At 29.8% G+C, this 15,405-nt stretch overlaps 1 protein-coding gene and 1 long non-coding RNA gene across 3 annotated transcripts in view; one reads left to right on the forward strand and one right to left on the reverse strand.

Annotated features, from left to right (window-relative positions):
- Positions 1 to 5,673: 5,673 nt before the first annotated feature.
- Positions 5,674 to 7,604, forward strand: LOC148284827 (uncharacterized). 2 transcript variants are annotated; one of them, XR_015823726.1, is made up of 2 exons: positions 5,674 to 5,805; positions 6,278 to 7,604. It is a non-coding gene; the product is annotated as an uncharacterized LOC148284827 (long non-coding RNA). The 2 variants fall into 2 exon arrangements; XR_015823721.1 differs by lacking the exon at positions 5,674 to 5,805 and adding an exon at positions 5,916 to 6,177.
- Positions 7,605 to 10,359: 2,755 nt separating this feature from the next.
- Positions 10,360 to 15,405, reverse strand: part of S1P (membrane-bound transcription factor site-1 protease) — a 29,819-nt gene continuing 24,773 nt past the window's right edge. Inside the window, exon 15 of the mRNA XM_088234256.1 lies at positions 10,360 to 15,090. Coding sequence (XP_088090382.1) covers positions 14,807 to 15,090 — 284 coding nt within the window. The 3' untranslated portion in view covers positions 10,360 to 14,806. The remainder of the gene's footprint in view (positions 15,091 to 15,405) is intronic.

Below are 15,405 nucleotides of genomic sequence, written 5' to 3' on the forward strand. Positions count from 1 at the left end.
CTGTCGCTGATTTCCCTTTTGAATTTATTATTATTTAAGTTGAAGATATCACTCGTATTGGCTCCAATAATATTATTATATAAGTTGCAAATTCTATGAATGCACGAATTTTTTGCTGCATTTTTGTTACATGAAGGTAAGATGATCAGTCTTACGCTTCAGGTGCCAGTCCAGGGACTATGAAATATTCTCGTGTAAATACACTATTTTAAATACATAGATTACCACGAACTAGACGCGGCCGTTACCAGAGCAATATAGCACATTATGGCCTTGTGTAGTAATTATTTTGTTTTAAAATAGTGAATAGCGAAACAACATAAAAAGCTGTACTAAAAGTACTACGAAATATATTAGTACAATGAAATAGTCCGTTGATCATCAATAAATAATCTATAATATTAATAGTTTTAAAATGATTGATTGAGTCGGTCATGTACAGGCCTGTTTTACACGTATCTCTTCAATCCAGTCGGTCCGGTAAAATTAGGGTGGGTGAATACTTATTTATTATTTTCTTTTTTGGTTTAATTTATTTAGATTCTACTCGCGGGTAAAAATTTTGCTAAAAGAAATTGAGTGGAGATCAGTCCGCCTTATGGTGTACTATTTCGTGTTTACCTGCCAATTGATAAATGATATAATAATTATAAAATAAATAAAACAACTTTGTTTTTAACCACTAATTTTTATTTTTCACCCACCGGTTTCAAAGCAAAAAAGCTTCTTCGTCAAGGTTTACGTAACTAACGAATTGATTCCTTTTTTATTTTTATCATGTTCACTAAATACTACACATGGACCCAATAAATCAAGTCGTTTTTTCCTTACACGGGTGGTAATTTGAAATCATTATTTTCGAAGTAAGACAGGAGAGGACTAAAAGAAATATTGTTTATTTGGTTATTAATTATTGTTTTCTTATTATGAATCGCTTTTTCAATTTCTAAGATTTCTAAGTTGTCTAATTTTAATATTTTATTTTCAACATGAAGTACTTTTAATCCAGTGTCTTTATTGAAGTTATAATTATTTTACCATCCGTGTTAGGAAAAAACGACTTGATTTATTGGGCCCACGTGTAGTATTTAGTGAACATGATAAAAATAAAAAAAGAATCAATTCATTAGTTACGTAAACCTTGACGAAGAAGCTCGTTGGCTTTGAAGCCGGTCGGTGAAAAATAAAAATTATTGGTTGAAAACAAAGTTGTTTTATTTATTTTACTATAATAAATAACTACAAAGTTAGTGCTTCAAATATAAACTTTATATTAGATATAATAATGATTTATCAACCCACCCTATGTTTTTTCTTAAGGCCGTCCCATGTTAAATACGTCAGCGATAGCAGAAGACATAAGGCGTTTGAAAAGGGAATACAAATGCGTCCTTAATTGTTTTGTACAGCGCTATCTCTCTCTTTCTTCGTCAGACTGGTTCACGGTAAACGTAAAATATTTTGAGGTTATAAAATTGAAGTTTACTTTTTGTTTGTTTGTTTATGGGGTTTATTTTCTTCGAACTGTGGTTAATTGTTTGTTCTAAATTATGAAATGGGGTAATAAAAGAGCAGAAATAGTAAATTAGTATGTGCTGAAAGGTGTATTTTAATTATTTGTTCTAAATTAGTGAGATTGTAATAAATACTTACGTTAAAAACGTGACATTTCACTTAATAAAATAGATAGGTAGGTACTGTAGATGTCAAATATTTTTAGGTTACAATAGTTTAAAATCGAAGTTTACTTTCGGTAAGTTTAAATTATTTGTTTTAAATATGAGTGAGATCACAATAAATACATAAGTTAAAAACGTTTTATTATTGTAAATGATTTGATGTCATTTCATTACACCATGAAATAATTCTAAAGCGATTTGACATAATTTTAATTCATCAACTTTGAAAATAATTGTATGTACGACTGAAGGATAAATGGTATTCATAATAATATATAAAGGCATAATAATTTATTTTTTTAAATTTAACATATAGATAAGATGATCAGTCTTACGCTTCAGTTGACAGTCCAGGGACTATGAAATATTCTAGTGTGAAAACACCCTTTTAAATAAATATTTCATATCAACCATGCCAGGAATCGAACACGAGACCTCTCGCATGGTAGGCAAACACGCTAACCGTTTCACTACGAGGCCGACCGGTACAGATAAGAGTAAACATAATAATCGTATCATCAAATAATAGTTTTAATAAACATAATAGGTAAGTACACCTGTATGACTTTAATTTGTTTTTGTCTGACTTAGCTTAGTAGCATGAGCGGCACGGCACAGCTTTTAATGTTTTGAGCAAACTTGTTATAAAAAAAGTCATTCATTGTTTAATTTCGAAACACCATGCAATTTCGTATTTCGGCTACGCCATGAATTTATTATGAAATAATTTCGTAACGTCACGAAGCCGCCCCTGAGTAGCGCCTGCTAACGTCACTCAACAAAAACTTCCTCGTTTCTTTTACACTATTTCGGCTAGGCCATGAGTTTCTGAATTAAAAGGCCACATAGTCGCCCATGAGTAGCGTTCATCAAGATCAATCAACAAAAATATTATTTTTTTTGTACTTTTTTTGGATACGCCGAAATTTTAAAAAGACAGCGCTCCGTATTTTAACCTAACCCATTTAAATAGTTTTCATATCGAACCTCTTGAATCAAATAATTAAATAGATTTTAAATCGAACTGTCAGAAGGGTCGCAGTGAGTCGCATCTTGCTGGAAGATGTGATTCTATAAAATGCTGCAAACCCCCAGTTGCATTCCATCGGCAACACTTCTGACTAGTCCAATTCGTTAGCGTCCACGCCACGAACCCTGGTCAATAGGATCATCACACTCATAGCCGTGTGATCACAGCAGATAACGAGAGGATGAAAGGCGAGTTTTTGGCGCCTCAAAACCAAAACCAACCAGCTAAGAGAAGGTAACCCCGACAGATAAATCCACCAGAGAAGGCAATGAGGCACCACTCTGGTCAACTTTTCCCAGGAATCACTACTGCGAGTACATCAATAAGCAATTGTCTTGACTGCGAAGTATGAAAGAAGAGCAGGACAGATACATATGCTTTTGCTGTAGTGATCGCCAACGTTGGGAGGACCCGCCAAGGCACTAGAAAAAGAAAGATAAATCAACAATTCGTTCCAATCTTTGAAAAGTATTAAAAAAAATATAAACATTCAATACTAAATTGAGTGTTAGCGTGACCAATAGTAAAATGTGAAAATAATAATTAAATGTAAGGGTTTTTTTCAATTTAATTTGGTACCTACTCATTACACAATTTATAATGTCATTAAATTTGGTACCTACTTGTCTATTGGAAATGTTAAATAGTGTTGTAGTGGTAAAACTGACATTTGGAAAACAATCCCAGATAGCAATTTAAACTTGCCTTAAGCTTGTATCAAGTTTGAAGTATCAAGAGTTCAAGCTTGACCCAAGTTTGAGATTGCAACTTTGTAAACTTGAGGCAAGTTTAAAGCAAACTTCCTAGTTACCATCCAACAAACTTGCATGATGTTTGTTTTTACAAAAAAAACAAACATCATGCAAGTTTGGATTTATTGAGCAAAAAAAACAAAAAATACAAAAAAGAAACCAAAAAAATAGAGAAAACAAAACAAAAACAAGAAAAAACAAATAAAAAAACAAAAAAAGAAACAAAAAAACACGAAGCTTCTTAAAAATATTATTACTAAATAAAATATCTTGTTATTATTACTCAGTATATTTATTTTGAATAAATAATAAAAATTACGGGCTATTTTTGCCAAGAAAGTCAGATGATGTGATGTCAGATGATGTGATGACAAATAATTCATGTCAATTGACTGGAGATCAGAGTCCGGTGCATTCTTTTGTCTCTCAACTCTGAAACAAATAAATAAAACTGTTTTATGACTTACTAGCTTTTCGACTAGCGGGATTTCTCATGATAAAAAGTACCCGATATTCAAATCAAAATTTGTTGCAACAAAAGGAAAAAAAATTGGGAAGGACATATGGAAGTCTAGGTATGTACTGTCATTGGCTGGTTGAAGTGGCCACTTTACAAACTGTGTAACATTAAGCGTTCTGCCTATGTTTAAACATCTTCATTTCCTCAACTCTTCCATCTGTTAACTTTTGTGAAGTATAAGAGCCTCTGGGATTAAAGTATTATTATAAATGGTTTATTATATCGATATATTATCAACAGCCTTTTCGTTCTGTAAATAAAACATAATTCAATCAATTCAATTCAATAATAGTATAATGTTTGTGATATTTAATAATTAATCAGTTTAAACTATTGAAAGCATTATGCAGTGAATGAAATATTAATATCATATTTACTTTTAAAGAGCTCTTGACAAGATGGTTTCGTCGAGTGACAGTGCAACAAAAACTCATTTTCAATGTTTTTTCCTCAGTGGCATATCAATAGTTTATCCTTTAAACTGAGTATTAACACTTCAACAGTATAAAAAGTTTTAAAATCACCGGGAAAACATCCAATGATAAATGCGTAATTAAAAATGACATGAAACCCACGGACTAAAACGGTGAAATATATTATTTTTCTATGACTTTGATAGTATTGCCAATCTGAATGTTTTTTGGAATTAACCATTTTTTTTGATATTTGTCATGCACTTATTTAATTCGGCGGCCTCCGTGGTGTAGTGGTTAAGACATTTGGATCACACATGAAAGGTTCTGGGTTCGATTCCTGGTAAGAACACAAAAATTAAATGTGATATTCTTAAGGCTGGGCGTACCGTGCTGTAATTCACCACTGTAATTGGGCCGCACGGCCTGTTGTGGTGCCAAAAAAAAATTGGTCTTGTAGAAAAGTCCTGGGATTAAATATAACAGTTTAAATAAAAAAAGGAATTCTCTCCATATTTTTATGTATATGGCAATGTGTTGATCATCACTATTTGACTTTCGGATTCTGAAATACTATTCTTGACATAACAAGATTCCAGCAAGTTTTGTCAAAACTTGTCTCTTCAAATTTGTCATAACAATATTCCAGCAACTTTTGATAAAAACTTGTCAAATTTTCCTTTTCAACCTTCCATCAATCTTAAATTAAGTTTGTACCAAGTTTCACTGCTATGTGGGATGTGACCAATCACATTTTATATCTGAGAACGAATTTCAAAAATGTGAATTTCATTTCAGTAATTTGAATTGTGAGAGTTTGTCATTAGTATTATAAATATTTTTTTTACATTATACATCTTTTGTCAATCATTTTACATGATAAATTAATTTGTAATTACTTATAAAATTTAATTAGGTACTCATTGCACAATTTATAATGTCATTTTAAATTCGGTACTAGTGTTGTAGTGGTCCAACTGACATATGGAAAACAATGTGACCAATCACATCTCATATCTGAGAACGAATTTCAAAAATGTGAATTTCATTACAGTAATTTGAACTGTGAGAGTTTGTCATTAGTATTATAAATATTTTTTACATTATACATCTTTTGTCAATCATTTTACATGATAAATTAATTTGTAATTACTTATAAAATTTAATTAGGTACTCATTGCACAATTTATAATGTCATTTTAAATTCGGTACTAGTGTTGTAGTGGTCTAACTGACATATGGAAAACAATGTGACCAATCACATCTCATATCTGAGAACGAATTTCAAAAATGTGTATTTTATTTTACTAATTAAATTACGGATTTAATTAAATTAGAACTGCAAGAGATTGTTTTAAATATTTTTTCTATACTATTGCAAATAATTTTTCATTATATACCATAGTTATTAGTAAGTAATGATTTTGTTTATTTTTTAAATAATGATTACGTGACTATTTTTAATTCTATGGATTACGTATTTAATTACGATCAGAGATAATGTAGAACTTTTACTTTTTAATTAAAAGTCAAAATTTTCGCATATAAAAAATTGTGATCGAGCCGTGGCAAAATACAAATAGTAAAAAAATAACGCAAATTGTAATTAAACCAAGATTAAAGATTCGAATGATCGCCAAATAATATTATTATTTTTTTAATTATTCACACATATTGAAATCATTCCTGCATTCAGATTTGATGAGATGCATACAAGTTCAACTGTTATGTTTTTCTATAGTTGTGTCGACTGTCATCTGTCATATTATATCATCGTTCTTAGGTATCTAATATATACCGAAAAATATAAAACCTTAAATAAAACACTTCAATGGGTCTAAACGAGATAAATAATTATTATAAATTAATGTTTTGTGTTTTAGGAAGTAGTCAGCGAGATTATTAAGCAGAAAAGAGAAACAAGGTCAGTTGAATCAAGAAGAGTTAGGACATGTGGGAGGCCTGTCCAAGATGAAATATCTTTGATCAGAAATATAAGTAAACACCAAAAAGGCAAGTTACGAACTTCAATGAGACCTAGCAGCCACTGGAGTGACGATTCATTACTCGATAATACGAGAAGACTTATTGAATCTGGAAGAAGAGCAATTCGACCACATAAGAAACAGCTGACGGGTAATGAATCAAAGGCTTATTTGGGTTGGAAAATGTGTCAAATGGACTGCGGAAAAGTGGAGAAAGGTGCTGTTTTCAGATGAGACCCACTTTCTCGTACAAGGATATTGCATAAAATTTGTTTGAAAAAGTGGGGATAAAAAAACTCACTATGGCTCATGTTGACCATGCGGTAAAACATTCTGTGAAGACGATGTTCTGGGACTGATTTTCGTATATGAGGATTGTATTTTTGATTCCAATACAAGGAACGATGAATAGCATGAAATATATTGCTCTATTGGTGCTCATTTGACTACAGAACTTTCAACAGGGCACAACTCCGTGTCATATTATGCTTAAATGGCCTGAAAATTCACCTGACCTTAAACCCAATAGAAAATTTGTGGGCGTTTTATAAATCTAGAATACGAAAATTTGACAGCAGCACCAAGATATAGAAGGTGTAATTCGAGTGTGGTTTCAAGACGACAAAACAAAACAAAATCGTCAAAATTTCATTTATTTCATGCCAAAATGTGTTAAAACTGTTATAAGCAAAAGGAGGAGGTATATTTAAAAATGTACCATAATTGAATATGTATGATTTTTATTTACAAACTTTGCTGATCTGTCTTTAAACCATATCTTTATTGTGTAATTTAATCATTTTTGACTGTATGTTTCTGTACAGTAAATAATTAATATATTGTGTCCATTTTAATAAAAAATATGTTATGGTTGCATGTCCCTTACGTTAGTCAATGCTTCTTTTATTATTTTTAAATTTATTTAAGTGTTCTTATGTTATAATATTCATCCCTACAAATTGCGTAAATGGACAATGTCCGTAAATAAATAAATATGTAATTAAAAAAATATATAATAAACGTTTTTGTATGATCAAATGTGTAATATTCCATTAATTTGCACAATACTGTGTATTATAATTCGGTAGTCAGATGGCAGAAGGGACCATCTGTAATTTTCAAAAATGTTCAGGAGAGCTGAAATATGTCTCAATTTCAAGACTTTAAACCACAAACTAAAATATGTTAGTGTTGCTTTTCAATAATAAATTACCATTCTAAATGACGCTGATTTGTTTTATTGCTGCGTGTATTTACTGAAATATTAATTAAAACTTTTGAAAACTAAAACATAGACAATAATACAGATGGTCCCTTTTGCCATCTGAGTTATTTTTGAAAAAAGGTGACGAAATAAAACACGTTTTTACAATTTTACATTTTTAATTTGTTTTAGAGGATATTTCATATAAATAATTTGATACAAAATATTTATTTTTTACAAAAACATGTTTATTTATATCATTGGCATTCTTCAATATAAACACATGATAAATATAACTAACAATAACAATACTTCAAAAATTTACAACTCAAGAAAAAATATTATTACTGTTTTACTGTGCAATCGTTCACTTTTTTATAAATACAACAATGTTTGCATTCAATAAAAATAAATATATTAGAATGTAAAAGCTAGCATTTTTTTTGGTTTCATGTGTTTTCTGATAATCCTGCTCAAATTTAAGTATTATGTACATAAATATACATATATATATATATGATATTTTCTGAAACCATGTGAAAATGATTAGTAATACTGATTGGAAGTAGGTAGGTAGAAATTATAAAAATAAGCAAAATAATTACGAAACACACTTGCATTTAAAAAAGGTTTGAGTCTGAAACTAACTCGATAAAAATAAATTAATGACTTTGTGTTTATATTAGAACACATACATAGTTTATAAATATGATAATAAATATAGATTTTCCATGATATGAATTATAATATATTACATTATATAATACTTAACAGTATTTTAATGTTTCCAATTCTTTATAGCCAAGTACTAGATTTAACCATTGAGAGATTGATATTTCTGTTGAGATATAAATAAATACAAAATTGTAGAAACACGAATGTCCGAAGTCACAATATTTTGACTATGTCCGATCGTTTGTAGACTAATACTGGAATTAAATACTCGTAGGGTTTCGTTTAAAGATAACAATATCTCAACAGAGAAGAAGGAAATCACTTTTTTTGGATAAGATGAAGGATTTAAAAAAATTGATATACAGTTATAATATTTTTGAAACAAAATAAATGGAATCCTCCTCACTAGGGAAACCTGTTTTAAGGAGGAATGTAAATTATTGTGGAATGTTGGAATCTAAGTATTTGCAGGGCTTATGACCTGACATCAGCTGGTTTAACCCTCCCTTCCTGGTGAGGTGTAGCTAGTACACATTGCATCTAATAGCTTTATTATCCTTACAAATAAAATAAATACTAGGTTAAGGTTTTCGATATTCCTCCGTTATACATTTACATATAGATTGAAATAATTTATTATTGAATAATAAATACTTATTGGCACAGTTTATTAGAAATTATCAATACAATCTGAAGTTTACCAATGTGTTGCAATGTCGCAGCGTTTGAAGTTGAAGAGTATTGAATATACAATTGTCTAACACTCTCTTTACATCTTACTCTCGATACTAAAGATATATTCACGAGTAAAAGAAACTATTTCACACATCATGCAGGCCAGTAGCCAAGTAGCCTATACTTGTGCCAGTAGCTCTTGAGGCCTCGTTAGGGGCGGTCTGTTCGCTTGTATTGCGAATGTTAGCAAATGGTTTGTTAAATATGTTTATTTCAAATACTTTTGACTTCAAATATACCTAGTTGATTGCTGCAATTGGTTATGAATATTCCATTTTTCAGATTTTAAATCTCTCATTTTTGCATATGTATTGACTACACAGCACAGGAACACGAGAATTCTTTTAGCACAGTATAAAAACTAAGAAACATATGTTACTTTTATAATTATTGTTATTACGTCCAATAATTATAAATTGAAGAATACCAAAGCTAGAAAGCAAAAAACGTCTGAAACTTTATTTTGAATAGATAAGTTTTATTGTGATTAAGATTAATATAATAATATTGAATCCAAAGATCTAACAAGTTTGATGAAGAAAATTTTTGATCTAAATTACATATGTTCATATAGGATATTGTGAGGTTATTACTACACCTAGGTAACTAAAGTTAACTACTATCAACACATTTCTGTATCTTCTTTCATGAATGCAACAAAAAGTCAGGTCGCGCATTCTTCATCATTATCCTATTTGAATGCATTACGACTTGTCAATTTCTAGCATTTATGGAGAAAGATATGTTTTAGTGGTTAACTTAAAAATCCTGATTTTGAAGGTACCTAGTTGTAGTAATTACCCCACAATATATTCTCACAGACCAATCTTTAATAATTTTTTTAATTTAACCCAATCATTAAAATGTATAAATTTGCATATTGAAAATTTATTTGTTTTACGTTGTATTTTTTAAGATTTTTTGATTGCGTATAAAAACTTTGGAAAAAATAACATACCTTCTCAAAATATTGTTTGATGGAAATAGGTTTGTTGTGGAATAATACAGATATTATAGTAAATGTGTTATTTGTAAAATTAATATTTCATCAATGCAAAAGTTAAAATGAAATATTAATACAGCGCATGAAAATCTTTAAAAATTACATTTTATACATTTGTGCTGATTTCGTAAACAGTATACTGGTAATTAATACAATCTTAATGTTAATGTGTATAAATGCTATTTTACATTTAAATAAAGACAGCACAAGTTTTATACTCTAACAATGCGCTTTTTATAATAAATAAGGATGAAAATAGACTAAATCAATTCTTCAACGACGTAAATAACAATAATATTTATTATAATTATACGACTAAAATTACAACTAAATCTAAATAATCCAATAATTAATACAAAACAGGTAATCAATAAATATATTTCAACAAAATCTATGAATTATTTAGTGGCCACAATAATCTAATAAAATAAAACAAAAAAACTATGTTTACAATTTTCCATTTTGATAAAATGCAAATTCAACACTTATTCAAAAACCTATTCTTAGATGTTCACCATCAAAGATCGTTAATCAGTTTTGATTAAATAATCTAATGATTGGACTAAAACTAACTACATAATAAAAATCAGTTGTTTTTCTCAGCTATTTTTACTTTTTATTTTACTTTAAAATCGGAGTCTACAAATGTTCGGCGAAACTTAACCACATACATAGTGTAACGAGTACATACTCGTAAATTGACTAAGCCATTATCTCATCTATCTTTTAAAGAAAACCAAAATGCCGAAACCCTATTCATTTTATTGTTCATTTCCTCCATTCTAAGCTCAGAGTAATAAGACACCACAGCTGTAGCTGTGCCCATATGGAAAAAATCATTCTAGGATTATCAATAACGAAGTTAGCTATAGTTTACAACAAAACAATGGGCCATAGATACTCAGGTCGAGAATTGCAAACACAAACCGAAACCGAATGTTAAAATTGTTTCTAAAACCAAAAATTTGTAAAGCTTTTGTTCTATGCAATAGAGTGAAATTCCATCTCTACAGCTGGGGCGCCTCATTGCTTTGAGGTTCTAGGTGTTTTCCCTCCTTCCTATTTAAATTCTTCATCTCCTATCCAATTTGATATATTCAACTGACGTGCTGGAATGATGGCATCAGCTCGATGATTCTTTCCCGATAAATAATAATTAGGCATATTGCTTTAAGATGACAAACCGTAAACTTTTCAAAAGTATACGATAGACTGATACATGATGTGGAAGTAGCATTTCGACCGCTAGATCGGTTTTAGGCCTTACATACTTCATGTTTCTCTACTGTAACAACAGACTTACATTTCTTCTTTCGCTATTTATTTTACAATCAAGGAATCGGATGAGCAAGGAACTAATAAGAAAAAACTTTTTCTTCACCTGGTATTATCCAAAATTGGAAACATTGCATTCGAGATGGTCCATATTTTAACCACACTCACGCTTTGTTTACCTACAGAAATTTTTCTTATATTATTTTGATCACCGACTTAAATTTAAGTTATGTTTTCCTGTAAAAATTATTTAATCGCAAAATATTATTCTTGTAACCTCTAACTAGGACATGGTCAAAATGGGTTTTAGTGATTAGCTAGTGGCGAACGATATACGTATTGTGTTCTTTTATTTGAAAATGAAATTAAGAGCCAAATCTCTCATACGCTAATATCCTAGATTAATTTTCCATTCGAAATGTATAATTTGTTACCTTATAGCTTTACCACATACTGAAGAACATAGACAGTGTCCACTTTTATCGTATGGTCACGCTTGTACTTTAAGAGGATATGCGGTGCTAGACAATTTTAATGAGTAAGTATTTGAACTTCTTTTTTGTTTTTGAATTATTTTATGAATTGAACATTTGTCGATGAATGTTAAAAAATCTATGTAAACTTATGGTTTTTATGAGACTAAATAAAAGATTTTTATAAATGAAGAAATGTTTAAAGCAATATTTTGAAATGACGCCTATTATGTAGATTGGGGTAAGATATTATAAACCCTTTTTTTATATGAAAAAAGCTTTAGTACAACATCTTTTAACATTCATGGTGTATCTGTCACAGCTGGATTGTCATGTAAGCCAGAATACATATTGACAGCTCCGTATTCGTTAGTCAAATTTGGTTATGTTTAACTTTCTTGCAAATTAGCAAAGATGCTAAATTTTCTAGAGTAAGCACCAGTGTCACAATTTCACACTTTTTTAAAGGAAACATTTGTAACTTTCTATTAAATTTGCCAGTAAAAATACAAATAATTGGATGTTTAGGAACATAATAATAATAGAGAAAACTAGAAAAACTTAATTTATCCTCAGCGATTCGAAACATTTGAAAAAACATAAAATTTATGGTACAGTTTTGCACTGTGACACTATCATCGATTGATGACATACACTGACTCATATGGTAGATAACTTAACTAAAAAGAACGATTGGGCGCGATTTCAGTCCTGACAAAATGTTGTGGGTAATAATAACGGAACTTCTGTTTATTTAGTCTTAAATTGTGCAATAAAGCTATTCCTCATTTGGCTCATTTACAATATGAACAGATTTGTAATAAAGCTATTCAATATGTACTTATTACAAATATAATGAAAATACAACTGTGAAATATCCATAAAAATCATCACTTTTTGTAATACTGAAGAACATAAAATGCAAATAAGATTATAAACCAACATACATATACACAATGCACCCATAAATGATTTAATGTTTAATTCTAATCCTATGTACATAATGTAGAATATGAAATCACAATTTGAAATGCTGTTAATAAGTAATTATTATTAAATGTCTAATACTTGGTATTGCATTTTTATTTTTGAATGCGGGACTAATTTGTTGATTACTGATTTTAAAACAATATACATATTATTTATGACTAAAAAAAACATTATTTTATTGTATAATACTACCTACAGTTAGTTTATTCTATGATTCGATAAATTACAATTACATTATTAGAATAACGCCACAGCCAAATTACTAAAAATAATAAGTACAAAGAACAAGACCAACATACATTTTATTCTAATTTGTACAAAATAAACTAACCAACGTGGAATTATAACAAAATCAGTCGAAAGAAATTATAAACCATGCTCTGTTTGAGCTTTTACTGATAAGTAGTAGTTCAAGGCAAAAGAGTACCTAATATCGTCGGGTTTCTGGCACAAGCTGGTAATAACAAATTTTCGAAGAATGAGATGTTTTCATAAATGGCCTCAAATAATCTTTGTTCAAAAAGAAAAAAAAAATATTTTGTGTTTAATAAATACAAAATATAATTATTTATAATATTCAACTCAGATTTTATTTAAATTGTTGATTTGCGATGAGCTTTTAACTTTGAAAGTGCGATATCTCACAACTAGTAAAGTGTTAGTTACCAACTTGTGTCAGAAACCAGAAGATATTGTATTGTTTTCCAGACATATCTTTTTAGGGATAATATAACAGATATCTAAACATTTAAATTATTGTGCATTTTATCACACAGTTTAATTTCATCCACAAAAGAACCACACTCTTTAGTCTTTGACTGTGTATCCCGAACATGGGTTATATTATATTATCATGACAACATTGTATTCTGAATAAATACAATAGTATAAGGAAAATGAGAAAACAAATTAAAACATATATTATATTCGGGATTCTTGGTGAAAGCTAGAAATTTATTTTGAACATGTTTTCAATTTGGGTTCTGTGTCATTAAACATTCTGTATTTTCACACTAGAATATTTCATAGTCCATGGACTGGTACCTGAAATGTAAGATTGATTATCTTACCTCCATGTAACAAAAATGATCAAGATACGCTGTTATTGGTGTACTAATGCAACCATCAGGTGCGGAAAGGGAATAATGATGATGTCATTAAACAAAATACTGTCTATAATTTAACTATACATAAAGGTACGTTTAAAGTATTTCTGAATAACATATTTGATCTAAAAACTTACTCATTATATTTGGCAGTCACAAAATTATTTATTAATTAATCTTAAAGTTTAAAAATGTATAGATTGTAGAATTTATGGTTGAATAAGGCTTTTTAGGCACAGCCAGTGTTTAGCCTAAATTGGTTAAATACATTATTATTGGTGGTATGTTACAACTTACAACAAATAATAACAATATTAGAAAATGAAAAAAACTCACTAGTGAAAGGAATTACAATACATCAAATATAAAGTATCAAATATAAGAAATATAAAGTACAACGTTATACAAATAAAATCATTTGTTTGATATTCAAAATTATATCTAAACTTGACTTGACTTACCACAATTCATTTGACACACTCAATACAAAGTACATATTAATTATCAATCAATATTGGTTTAAATTTACATACTTTGTTTTTATATCACCAAGTGTTCGTGGACACTTTTTTCCCATAGGATCCACTCATATGAACGCACATCACAACTTATTTTTAAAATATTTCACTTTGGATTGGACCGTAGGTAAAGAAAGATATTGGAAATTGTGTTGTGATGCTTTCGTTGAGGACTGATTTTTAAAGGTACACAATATATCTCCTCCTACCATATATTTTTTTCAGTTCCTCTTAGGCTTTTTAATAGCAATGTCTTTTGAACTGGCGGCTTTGGCCGTCATTTCCTAAATGAGAGACCCGATTTTGACAGCTGTTCCAGGCATAACGGCGAACAAGTTAAGGAGAAAGGATACGCATACTAAAGCGAAATCTCTGAATCTACTCCTTAGTATATCAATCCTAATTATTTACCTTTCGCCTCTGCCCAGTTCTCACTATCATACAGTCATTATGGAACAGTCGTGTGACGAGTTCCTGATACATTGAAAAGGTTAACAACTCTCATGAAACTTTCGGAAACTATTCTTCTAAATGTAGGTCTTTTGATAAAATACCTGATAAAAACGTACATTACACTTAAGGTAAGAAGTATCAATGAGAAACTAGTTATCCAGGAAAAAGAAGATTGGAGGGGGTATGTCATTGTAGGATACACTTTAGCTGGCTGCTTATTACGCCACACCCAAATACCATCATCAATTTCATCTATTCTATCAAAGGTTTTACCCACACCTGCAAAAAAGTATATAAGAGCATGTAAATGTTTATCACTTATTTCACTATATGCATGTACAAACATATATGTATCTTGTACTCGGGAAGAAATTTGGAAAATACTAATAAAATACAGTGACCAATGGCGGCTTTCCCTTACGTCCATTGGGTGAATGACCCCCCAAAATTTGCTACCAATTAAAATAATTTACTTAAATATTATAAAGAAAGTATATAATATAATGTCGGCCTAGTGGTGTAATGGTCAGCGCATTTGCCAATCATGCAAGAGGTATCGGGTTCGATTTCCGACATGGTTGATATGAATATTTA

The sequence above is a fragment of the Micrasema longulum genome, unplaced genomic scaffold, assembly GCF_059751315.1.
Source record: "Micrasema longulum isolate JH-2025_06_02 unplaced genomic scaffold, ASM5975131v1 h1tg000086l, whole genome shotgun sequence".
NCBI lineage: Eukaryota > Metazoa > Arthropoda > Insecta > Trichoptera > Brachycentridae > Micrasema > Micrasema longulum.